The sequence below is a fragment of the Xiphophorus couchianus genome, chromosome 15 (genome assembly GCF_001444195.1).
Source record: "Xiphophorus couchianus chromosome 15, X_couchianus-1.0, whole genome shotgun sequence".
In the NCBI taxonomy this organism is placed as follows: Eukaryota; Metazoa; Chordata; class Actinopteri; order Cyprinodontiformes; family Poeciliidae; genus Xiphophorus; species Xiphophorus couchianus.
In genome coordinates, this window is record NC_040242.1 from 3404988 (window position 1) to 3418070 (window position 13083).

The 13083-nt window shown below is 38.1% G+C and overlaps 1 protein-coding gene across 1 annotated transcript in view; it reads right to left on the bottom strand.

Moving 5' to 3' along the window:
- Positions 1-7791: 7791 nt before the first annotated feature.
- nmbr (neuromedin B receptor) overlaps positions 7792-13083 on the bottom strand; it is a 45021-nt gene continuing 39729 nt past the window's right edge. Inside the window, exons 4-5 of the mRNA XM_028040805.1 lie at positions 12405-12643; positions 7792-10497 (exon numbers count right to left, since the gene is read on the bottom strand). Coding sequence (XP_027896606.1) covers positions 10335-10497; positions 12405-12643 — 402 coding nt within the window. The 3' untranslated portion in view covers positions 7792-10334. The remainder of the gene's footprint in view (positions 10498-12404; positions 12644-13083) is intronic.

Below are 13083 nucleotides of genomic sequence, written 5' to 3' on the forward strand. Positions count from 1 at the left end.
TGAAAAACAGACAGATATTCTTTTGCAAAGTAATATTTGAACCAAAAAGTGTTTTTTGTAGCTGATTATCTTTTTCACTACAGAATAAAGTCAAATTTTTCTGAATAAAGTGGAAACGGCAGAATGTGTTACAAACCTTGGATGTTTATGTTTTCTGTGGTTTATTTGTGTTTAATTTGTCCGTCCATATTCAGTGATTTATTGGTTTGAATATTGTTACTAAGATGTTTCTGTATTAGTTAATTGATCTGTTTTTCTGTTAGTTTATTTCTGTGTGCCGTTGACAGTTGGTTTCAGGACAGACTCACAGCTTTCCTGACATCGTTGGTTAATATCTTTTCTGTCTGCTTTCATGTGGTGCATAATGTGACAGGACTAAACATAATGGAGACAAAACGAAGAGGAATCGGGTCGTAAAGCTGTTTGGATCTGAAGAGCGGTGAAGACGGAATCAGATCGTCTGTTCAGACGCTGAACAGGTGATTTATGATTCATTCAGTTCCATTAAAGCTTCTGACGTTTTTTTTCCAGGCAAGTAATGAAAACCGTGTTCAAACCAGGGACTTAAATCCTTCATTTGATTCGCAGCCTGATCTGATCAGGCTGAATCCTCGGCAGGAAATAGTTCACCACCCACTGGTGTCTCTCTGATGAGCTTTTATGCTGATTTCATTCATCAGATTAACATTTTCTGCTTGGTTTTTCTTTGGTCAAAGAGTTTCTAACAGCAGAGGAGACAACGACATCGGATCAGCTGGTAAAGACGCTACATAAGGAAAAATAAAACAAATCAATATTTAAAATTTATCACTTAAGGAACCAGTAATATGCTTTAGATCGGTTTTCTTATCACTTGTTGGTTGGAATCAATTTGCTTTTTTATTTTACATAATTTTCCATCCCACAAAAGCCTTTCAATCCTCTTTATGCAAGAATTTAGTTCTATCTTTATCTTAAATCCTAAAAATTTAGATTAAAGAAGATTAAAACAAATTTTCTAAAGTACCTAAATTCATAAAATGTCTTTTTCTTCAAAGTGTCGGGAAATTTGTGGATCTAAAGGTTGTTTTTTTTTAAAGCAAAATGTCTCTTCAGGTTGCAGATTAATATGAGAAATGGGAAAAATATTCAAAACCTCTCAATTCTGATTCATTTCCTCTCCATCCATCCTTCACTTCTGTTTATCTTCAGTCTCTTTATTCCATCTTCTGTCTCATTCTCTTGCATTTCTGATGATTCTTTGCATATTTGTTGCTGTAATCCAGTCGGCCTCCTCAGGTCAGTCACAGGTTGGTTCTTTGTTCTGTTGGGTTTTGGGCTCAGGAGGGAAAAGATTAACAGTGGAAATACAGAGTCACTTTACATGCTTGTAAACAGTAAAACCTGATCATTTAATGAAATCTGACATTTCATTTCTTTGTGCTGGTGCTGGTTTGCTTATTTAATTGGGTCAAATCTCTTATTTACTGCATATGTAATGTTTTTTTTTGCTTTATCAAAACAGTTCTCTCTTGTAGGTCATGGGTCTCAATTAGAGAAAATGTATAAATGAAGGTAAAACATAAAAATAAGGCATCACAACCACCAACAAAATGCTAAAATCAACATATACTTGCAATTTTCTCTAAAAATATTTATAGTTATTTTAATAGTTCAAAACATCACATTCATCTTAATATGCATTATTACACACAACCAGCCACAGAAGCTAACAGCCTTCCTTTATCTGAAATGAATGACTCTCCTGTATGCTTTCAATATTTTTGACATGCTGTATTAAAAAATCCCCAAATAGGAGAATTTAATGTGAATAACGTGGAGTTACATTGTGCTGTACTGTATGGAAAAAATCAGTGAACTGAACCGTGAATAGATTGGCGTCTTCTGTACGTCCAGGGTTCTTTACAGGCACACAGGGAGTTTGAGTGAAGTTATTATTTATACTATTTAATGTAGATCTTAGTATAATATAAACTTAATGTAATTTAATCTATAGTTTGACCTTTTGTAAACTATGTGTTTTATGTCTGGTTGATTGTTTTATTAATTATGAGTTGGTCATCTGACAAACTCACATTTTCTGAATTAAAATCTTGAAAACTGAGCAGCTGTATTCTACCGTCTTTTTCAGATTAATCACATAATCTTAATCTATTTCAGATTAATCTAACATCCAGCTGTTAACCAGCACTGATCAGGAGGAGCTTATTTTACGTGTGAAGGTCTTTACCTCATTGATAGATTATCCTATTGATCAAATGGCTTTGAGATCTAAAAGAGACGATATCTGATCACTCAGACCCCCCAGCCAACCTCCGGCCCCCCTCTGGGTCTTAATCAATACATTTGATTGGTTATTTGTGGGTATTTACGGAGCACTTCACTCTTTCTAAAATCTTTACTTTGTAATTAATCTTCTCCCTTTTTGAGGTGCAAAAGGTTTGATTTATGTGCTGATGTTGTGCTAAGAGACTTTTTCAGCACAATTTAAATAACATAAATATATACATAAAATATCTCCAAGATACCATCCACCTACATTACAAAAAAAAAAAAAATTTAATTAGTTTTTTCAGTGAACTTTATAAAAATGACTTATATGGAAGCTCTTTGGAGTTAAACATGTGATGTTTGAATTTATTGATGTGTAAGTTTCTGTTATTCATTAGTAAAGTCCTTTATTAATTAATTAGATTAATTAATAAATTATCACATTAATTTATAACCAGTCAGTCACATGGAAAACTGAGAAAAGCTCCAAAGATCACAAAACTTAATTAATCTGATCTTTGATGAAAGTGAAAGATTTTTTTCTTTAGTTTCTAGAAGAAACTTTACGTAAATGATTCAAGAAGATCCAAATTTAGGATCTAACAAATCCTAAATTTGCTCTAACAGATTTTGGATTTGTTGGACCAAAAAGTCCAAACTCGGCTCATTTCCAGTCAAGTTGGAGAAAAACCAGCGGCTGTAGACTCATGGATGCCGACATCTTTAAAATAAACTAAATAAACCTTTCAATTCTAGAGTTTTACTCATAAAATCAAACCGTTCCTTATCAGTTCCTGAATTTATTTTAATCTAACCTCCAAGTGTTTTTCCTGCAATGATGAAGCCTCAGAGAGACAAAGCATTCCCTCTCTGGAAAGTAGCATCCAGGTGTTGCTAATCAAATGTATTGACTTATTGATCAATCAATCAATATCAGGTTCTGTATAAAATCAGAGGTTTTGACGTTTTGCTGCTGTGGTGGGAGGCAACAGTCACTCCTCTTTAAAATAATTACAGCAGCTTCAGTTTGGTCTGTAAAGTTTCATCTCAATAATATTCTCTGTTCATGTGAAACAAAACATGTGCATCATGAATCACAGCGCTGCGCTTGGAGAAAACCAAACGATCAGTTTTATTTTGTTGGCTTTAATCAGATGAAAACGTTTGTATTTTTATCCCGTATCCAATCGTCCTGCCACAGCAGGAATAATAACCAACATAAAGTCGTCTCTGTGAAATCTGCTGTCATGTTGGATGGAAACTACAGACAGAATGATTGGATTAATCTCAGACATGGTTTATGTTGCAAAGTGATGCCACTGAAGCATGACGGGTTCATTTCAGGAGCTGGAGGGTTGGCTGTACTAAACTATAATTTCCTGTCTGCAGGTCAAAAAGGTCACAGAGTTGAGAAATGAGAGGTCAAATAGAGAGAGAGGAATTTGGACGCTGATCACGCACTGTCAGCAGCATCAACAAGAATCTGGCATAAGACCCGCTGGACATTTGACCACTCTATGGGACAATTGGTAGAACCTGTAATGACCAACAGAGATCCAATCAGAACATTTTGAGTAACTTTGATTTTATACAATTTGGAGAAATGTCCCTATTTACAAACGTCTGTACCCAATTTGTGTTTTGAGAAATCATAACATTTTACTACAAATGTAATTATTAGAAAACATACAAATGTATATATGAGTATAGAGGAGCTCTAAAGGAATAAAACATTAAAACTGATGTTTAATAGTGAAGTATTTGTCAAGTTTTAATGATCTATTTGGACCCAAAACCTTGGAGAAGTTAGTGAAGGAGAAGATGTTAAATACTGGAAGCCTGAATACCAGAGAATGGATTAGAAACTGGGTGCAGCTGTGAGCTGGAGGCAGGCTGAGGAAGAGAAAGAGAAATAACATGGAGGAGAAAACAAACCCAGGAACAGACAGAACAGACATCTAGAAAAAAGAAACTAAACACAAGAAATAAACCAAATCTAAATACACAACAACTAAGAACAAAGACTTAATAAAAACAATAACTAAGACCAAACACAGACAACAAATGATCAAAAATACAAACCCAGGATAAAAATCTCAACCAACCCAAGATCTTGAACTGATTTTTTAAAGTTGTTTCTTTGAGTCACATTTCACTTTTGACGCAGCAAGAATGTTATAACGTTTTTACCTTCTGCTTTAGTGCTTTGGCTTTATCTTTGTTTTTAATCCCTTTTTAAGGTTAAAGTTTGTTTTAGAAACTAACCCTCTGAGCTGACAGTCGTTGTTCTTCCTATTTATCTGGACTGTATTTGGAAACAGGAACCAGTAAATGAATTGCTCTTGACAGAAATCAGTGATGTTTGTTTTTCTTCTGAAATATAAAGTTATGTTTTTCTCATCACAGCACATTGTTTGTGTTCATGATAACTAAACATTTCATGGAAGATATTTGTTGTTTCGGGCTCTGCAGCCATCTGCATGTCCGGTGTTTGAGTGACCAGTGTGCTAAATTTGTCACCAGAGAAAAGCTGATTCTTTATTCTGACCAATTATTGTCTTCGCTGTTAGAAATGAAATAATCTCAAGGATTAAATGTGGATTTATCTCCTTCTGTGGAGGCTTCAGTCCAGTCAGATGGCACCATATTGGTTTAAAAGATCTCAGGAATCCACATGGACCAGACACTTGTTGTTTAGAAAGGTGTGCAGCAGCATCAGCCGCCCCTCACTGTTTCAACGCCAACTGGAGGAGATCTGCTCTCCTAAATAGATCCGTCTGCTCTGGTTTTTTAAATTGTTTTTATCTTTATAATTGCTTGTCTTAATTACTGTAATCATCTTCTCTTCACCCCTCATTGAGGCCATTTTTCATCTCTCCATGCGGATGCTTGATTACTTTGAACTACCCCTTCATTTCACCTCATTACAGTTTTTGTCTGGGTTGTTGTTTACTGGCTGCTTTTTAAGAGAAAATAATTGCTTTAAGAAATTTCAGAAGCTTGTAAAGTTTTGGTGATTAACATAAACATGTTCACTTATTGGAAATGTTAAGACGTAAATGATCAAATTTGAGTTTTTGTCTCTTTTTGTTGACAACAGCCGAGCAGATGAGACGTGACTTTAACTCATACTGTAAAATATTAATACCCAGTTGCATGTAATAAGATAAAGTGTGACATTGCTAAAAATATATTGATTTGTGCGTTAGATTACGATGCTTCCTTCCCACTGACCATACGTACCTCCTCCAGTAGACTGAGGGGGTCGGTCATCTCTAAAGCTTCTGGTTTAGAGATGACCGTCTCCCTCTCCTCCCCTGAGGTCTCTGCACCATGTAGGCAGCACAGCCTCAGTCCCAAAACCCTCCAACACACTAAGGAAGCAAATCTGCACTTGTTTGTAGACAGACTATATTCCAAACCTCACAATTTCTCATGTAACATGAATATGAATCTTGACTAAAAGGTCAGGATCCCAAATAGGAGCCGGCTCCTCTGTAAGGACAGGAGCTCCATCATCCATGTCGTGTTTGTCGTTTCTCAGGTTCTGACAGTTTTAAAATCTTGCTGTATGGATGAAACATAACTAACTAAAGCCACAGATAGTAGTTGCTTTCTGTTCAGTTGTAGAAAATGTATATTAGAGACTTAGACTTAGACTGACTTTATTGTCATTTTGCATGCACAGGGTGTATACAGAACGAAATTTTGTTGCATACGGCTCAGGATAATGTTTGAGGTTCCAATGTTGTGAGGTTACTCCAGAATAAAATAAAATACAGTATAAAATATGAATATAAATATGAATATAAAATATAAGGTGCAGGACTGACAGTAAAATGGAAGTTATTTAGCTCTGTACATGTGCAAGGTATGAAGTGGAGACCAGTTTTTGAGTGCAGTCCAGTTAAGAGTTCAGCAGTCTGATGGCAAGTGGGAAAAAGCTGTTTCGGAACCAGGTGGACCTGCACCGGATGCTGCAGAACCTCTTTCCAGAGGGCAGCAGGGAGAACAGTCCATGGTGGGGGTGTGAGGGGTCACTGATGATGTTTCGGCCTCAGGACACGCAGCGCTGGGATGTGTATATGTGTCAAATTGTTCTGATGTCATAGCATTGCTTTCATAACCTCTTCTGACTCAGTGTGAAATAAACACATATTAGTGTTTGATCATCAACACAACGACATAAGCTTCAATAGTTCTTCTGTTGACGACTTCCTGATGGTGAAACTGTTCAGCTGTTACCTTGAACTGATGTTATAACAACATTCACCTTAAACTTAATGTGAAATAGAACAAATGTGAGTTTTTCATCACAGCTGGATAAATCTTCCTCCAGAGTCACGTAGACGGGACTGAATGAGAAAATGTTAAGAGTCCTTCAGGTTCTGCATTTTAAATTCAGCTGAGCACAGAGGTGATGTTTTCCCTGAAGAGCTGTGTTATTAACCCCTCTGATGGCAGATATATCCATCAATGCAGCCCCAGGCTGTGACTTCAATTGTTATTCAAGCCATATCTTTGGCTGCGCAGCAACCATGACCACAGTGGACAGAGAAGTTTCTTCTTTGAGCCCAAAGTGAACAGAGCAGATCATAAGGCCAGAGAGAAGAGGAAGTTAATGGTTTGATACACCAGAACATTTTTAACCTAGTGAGATGATGCAGATGTTTAGAGGGAAAAGTCCTGCAGCTGGACTCAGGTGACATGAATCTGCTTCAATTTAAATGAGTTACTTTAGATGATATTGTTCTGGACAACAAAGGCAACAGTTGTTTGGATTATTTGTATGAACTCATCAGGCTGGTCTACAGCAGTAGTCTTAGTTCTTCTTAGTTCATCATGACTGAGATTATGGTTCTCAACTTGAAGATGGTGGATTAGTCTTCAGTTATGGACCGATGACAGGATGTTAGAAGAAGATGGACAGACAGGAGTTGATGAGACTGTGCCAGAAACTCTTTTGGATCCCTAAGATTATTTCGGCAGAGAACTGATGCATAAGAAACGATCAGATTAAACCGAGAGTTGAGGATCTTAGATTTGAATTGGTCCCATTAATTCACAGAATTCAGAGGTTTTGCAAAGTTCAGAAGTGACAACAAATTTGAAAGTCCTTCATGCATTTCTCAGTTATAAATCAGAATCATAAATCTGCTGCCTTCTCTTCAGGGATGCCTGCGCCAGTCGAAGGGATGTGCGATCTATTCATCCTTTGATAATACGCAGAGAAACTCAGAAGCTCAAACAGCAAATCGATAAGCTGTCAAGCAACACATGAACCAAAACGTAAAATCCAGCTGCATTGACTTTTCAGCCCCAAATGGTTTGATTTGAGATGCTTTGACTTTTACAACCTGAACTGCTGGTAATAATCAGAGTGAAAATAACTGGATTCTCACTGAATATTTTTTCTGCTTTTGATCAGAGCAAAGTGTTTGGGCTTTTTGGGCTAATTTCTGTTCTTTCAGCTCCACCAGCATTACTGTTTTTAAAGAAGCTGGAAGTAACAACCAGCACTTACACGGACTAAACCTTTATTCAAGGGTTTCCATCAAGCAGAGACCAAACGGTGGCTGCACAGGAACATTTATTACAGAGCAAAGCAGAAAAACAAGAAGCATGCGTAATACAAAAAATACACATCAAGCATCTGAAAGAAGGAAAAATATCAGAACATGGCTTAAAGAAGAGCAAATTGTGGAGAGTTTCATAAAAATAAAGCACAAATCATCACATCTGAGTTGAGGTTGAAGCACCAACACAAAGCGATGATGATAATCACTGGGCTCTGTTAGTCTATGCAATCCGCAGGAATCTCTCCATAAGGCATCACTTTCCTCTCTGTCTGTCACTGTCTTTAAAGCCCCACAGGAAGGAGGGCATGCTGGGCCGGTAACCACCCAACCCGCAGCAGCCAGATGGAAATAAATATTAGCAGCAGGATTAGCTGAAAACTCAAAACTTGACTCCTGGAAGTATATCATCCCATTTAATTAAACACAGTTTGACTGATTCCTGAAATCGTTTACTTCACGGCTCTTTAATAAAAATGCATTCCCGTAATACAATTAGACACTAATTACAGGCTGCAGAGGGAAAATGGGGATTGTGTTCAGCTCACTTTCGGTTAATTAATTCCAAATAATCACTTCCTGAACCTGCGGAGGCGTTTCTGCCAGCAGATCAACAGTCACTAGCGATGTTTGCTGCTTTTAGGGAAACCAATGTGTTGTTATCAAACTCACACATTGATCATTTTGTTCTTAAAATAATTCAATCATTTAAACCTCCAAAGTTCAAACATCTTTAAGATGTTCTGATAATTGTGGCACCATGAAATTTTTTTTTTCTCAATAATTAAATATTGACCACCTGTTAGTAACTATGTATATAAACCATTAAAATATAATCTTCTTTCTCAAAATCCAGCCTGTAATTGTGGAAAATAACATGAGAAGAAATAGCTTTTAAACAAAATCATCAGTTATTGGTGTGAACACTTTGCCCCACTCCTTTTTGCCACTGGTTCAGTAATTAAGCAGCAATCCCAGCAATCCCAGTCTCTGAATCCTGGTTCCCATGGATGCTTTCTTTATTCAGCTCTTCTGTAGGCTTTAGATGAGATAACCTTAGAAGAAGTTAATTTGGTGTCTGGTGAAGTAGACTTGGCCAAATGTTTTAGATCCAATGAAGGATCTATTTTCACCTTTGTGTTGATGTCGTGGTTCCACAGCATTACAGATTTTCTACTTTACTCAGGAGACATGAAGTGATTCATCCGTTATCACACCAAAAACCCTTAGGAAAAGCAACATTTGCACTTAAGGTCCCAGTAGAATAACAATGTACCATCACAATGAACACGTTTGTGATGGTAGGATGAAATAAGCTTTTTTTTTTTTTTTTTTGGCTTTCCTTCAAAACGACATCTAATGGTTGTTAGGGAGACATTGTGACTCCAGTCGCTGCTCCAGTTCTCTACCAGTCAGAGTTGGTGGTATTCCTACCTGCCATACCGTCTCCATGGTGACAAGATGAACATAGATCGACACAAACCTTTCTTACTTGAATGGCGTGTTTATTTTGTCTTTTCCGTTTTGCTTGATGGGGATTTGGGTTTTTCTGTCACGTCATATTTGAACATCAAAGAAGCAGAAATTTGTAGATTTGTAACTAGAAGCTCTCAGACACTTGATCAACTTTGAACAGCTACAAATAAAAATGTTTCACTCACATTTTATTGGAGGAGTTTGTGATGACAGCCAGTGATGTGAAAGTGATTTTGTTAAAACAGCATGTTGTTAATTTTAGATGTTTTCCAAACTCTAATTATAGGTCTGATTTTCACTGTGAGTGATGTTCAATAAAAGACCATTTTTTTTCACTGTTTTACAATATTTTACTTGAAATGTGAGTCAATTCTGGACATTAAAGGAAGGGAAAGGCCTGGTAGTGACTCTTCTCCTGGAAGTATACATAACCAAACTCTCACGGTACTGACTTCATTACCTGAACCTTACCTGGTATTTCTACCTGTAGAACAGTGACTGTTTATCTGCACAGCGCCTGCCTAGCAGAGCCACATGCAGGTTAATTTTTTTCAGTTTTGAGTTGTAAAGCTTCCCATTGAGCTGAACAGACACAACTGCCTTCATATCTCCAAAGATGACAGGAGTTTGCAGACATTTCCAGGTTCATCTACTCTACCCAACCCCTTTGGATGTCTATGAACCACTGCATTCACAGACATGCAGTGGTTGCACATCTGAAAAAGTTCAGACAAACCGTTTCCACACTTCAGACTGGATGTGCTGATGCCTGTTTCTACAGCCTTGGTTGGTCACCGGCGTTCTGAGTTGTAACACATTCTCAGGGTGTTTCTGCTCTTTTTTGTTTCAAAGAGGCACTTCTTGTTTTGGTTGTTTATGATGGTCATGATTTATCCTGATGCCGTGAATCATCCAATTGGTGGAACATGTCAGAAGTTTTTTTTCTGGGTTTTTTCCCCAGAGTCCCTCTCAAACATGATTATCGTCTCTCTGCAGAGGATCCTGGAAACTTCACAGAGCCACTTCCTGAGTGTTGGAGTTCCCGTTTGCTGCCGGAGCCACAATGACGGCGGTGGGCGTGGTCTTCTTGATGGATGTGAGGTGGATGTGAGAGGTGCTGTGCATGTAGCTGGGTTGGCGTTCAGGACGGGGACCTCGACCGCACCGCAGCTGACTGGGGAGGAAGAACAACAGCCGGTAAACCAGGCGTCCAGAGCCAGAGATAAGTTTCACCTCTGAAGTAAAATTTTTAAATTCCTATTTGTTGATTTTGCATGTATGATGGTACTGGTAGGCAAACATGCTAATTTTTCCGTTAGCTCTTTTGCTAACTTTAAATAGCCCACAGTGCCTCCAAGTTAATTTTTCCAGATAAATGCAAAACTTACTTGGCTGCAATCATTTAGTTGAAATTTTTGTTATTGACTGAAAACATTCTTCAGGTAGACATTTATATTCATGCTCTTATTTTGAAGAGGTGAACACTGTTATTGATGAAGTGCAGTTTCCTTTCCTCACCTTCTCTCTCTCTCTCTTTTGCCCCAATAAGTTTATGTCAAACATGCAGAGACAAAATAAAACACTGTTAGAAAACAAGATATAATTAAAGAACATGTAAATTATAATGCCCAAATTAAATTATTTCCCGATGGTCGTAGTCTTTCAGAAGTAAACATAATTTCTATTGAAGTACTTTAGGATTAGCTTCTGCTAAATACCATGTCGGTGTAGCTCTTTTTGTTAGCTGACAAGCTAAATCAAGCTGTAATTCAGTCCAAGAGAGATCTAAACTAATCCTAAATGGATCAAATGTCAGCCATGTTGGAGGAACACGGCTCCAGTTTGGGTTTTTTTATTAATGGAAAAACTTGTACAATAGTTATGTAGTGATATTTTTATAAAAACAAAGAAGTTTTGTAATTTTTAAATTATTTCTCCAGAGGATGAAGGGCAAACAAATATTTACAAGACTTGAATCTTACATAAATCTCAGGTATAGAATATAATCTTTGTCCTGCTTGTGTTTAGGGTTCATCTTAATTTTCTGATGCTCTGTATCTAAAACATAACGTAGCCTCTGTCCTCAGGTTCCTGCAGGGAACGAAATAATAACTGTCAGGATGTCTGGTGTTAGCGGGAGCACTTGAAGGAAGCTTTAGAAAAAGACGGGGCCATGATTACTTCATTTCCCATGTGAGGGAGTCGATTCACTAAGAAAAATGAGGCACCGGCCTTCTAGTTCTCGCCTACATCTGTCCCTGAATGCTCCCAATTTCACAAATATTCAGCCTTCTGAAAACTTTTGATTAGTCTGAAAATTACAATTTAACTTGGTATGTGCACGTGGACAGCAGCCTATCGGAGCCAAAGCTGAGGCTGTTTTCACCTGCTGCTGCCAACGTGTTGGGCAGATTTACGATACGTAGTAGAAAACCACACAGAGCTAATGCAATATGCTTTCAGCTGCATTGCTCTGGACGGTGACCGACCGTAACATAACTTCCCTTCTAAATCAAACGGTTGAATCAATCTGAATGCATGTGGAGCAGAACTTTGATTAGAGACTTCAAATATTGATCCTGGGAAATAAAAGGGTGTGAAACACAATCATCGGGGGCTTTCCCATCCAATCATAGATTTAGGTCTTCGAATGGTGGAGAAGCTGCTGAAATTCAAATCGGGCATCAGAACGTGGAAGAAAGGGTGTTTAACGGACTTTGAACATGTTAATGAAAGACAGCTGGACTGAATATTTCAGAAGCTGAAGATCTACTGACACTTTCATGAACAACCTGAAATTCGTCAGAGAATGGGCCGATGGTGGTCTAATGGTGTAGGGTTTTTGGCACACTTTGCACCCCTTAGTCCTGACTGATGACCATTTAAACCTAATAACCTTCCTAAGTTTCGTTTTCCAGACACCAATTAACTTATTGGCAAAGAACTGCTGGATGTTTTATTCTAAGTGTTTAGGCTGTTTTTATAAGCAGAGACCCAAACAGAAGCACAAAATGCAAAATGTTGTGCTGTGCGTAACAGGTCCAGTCTAAAGCTGCTGTGTGATGCTGTCTTGCCTCTGACCTGTTGAAGTGCCGGCGGAAGCTCTCACTGAGCAGGTAGAGGGCGAATGGGTTGACGCAGGAGGAGGAGAAGCTGAGGACTCTGGCCACCAGCGTGATGACGAGGTGGGCCAGCGACAGATCCATCTGGTGGTAGTGGAAGGAGCGGTACATGTAGAGCACATGGTTGGGGAACCAGCACAAGGCAAACAGGCCCACGAAGACCAGCACGATCTTGGCCAGGCGCTTCCTCGTCTCCATCTGAAAGGGCAGATACAAACTTCTGCTCAGATGTTTGACAAATTATTTTTAACCGCAGCTTTAACTTTCACAACCAAGGAACCAGAAAGTCTGTGAAACTAAGGTGACGTCACCCTGGACTGAAACGCACTGATCAGGAACAACAATCCTCAAATCGAAAATCCATCACCTTCAAGCTGGACTGAAATGTCTTGTTGTCCACCCAGTTGGACAAGCCAAATCTCTACTGGAAAATATTTTTATGATCAGGCAAGACACAGTTTAAGGAGTTTGGCTAAAATGAGAAGAAGCACATTTATAGGAGACTGTACCTACTATTAAGCACGGTAGAAGTATCATGTTCTTTTGATGCCATTGGTGTACAAAATGGATAAACTACAGTGCAATAGATATTTAAGCACATATGAATATGTTTCATCCTGCAAATTCAGCCTTGTACA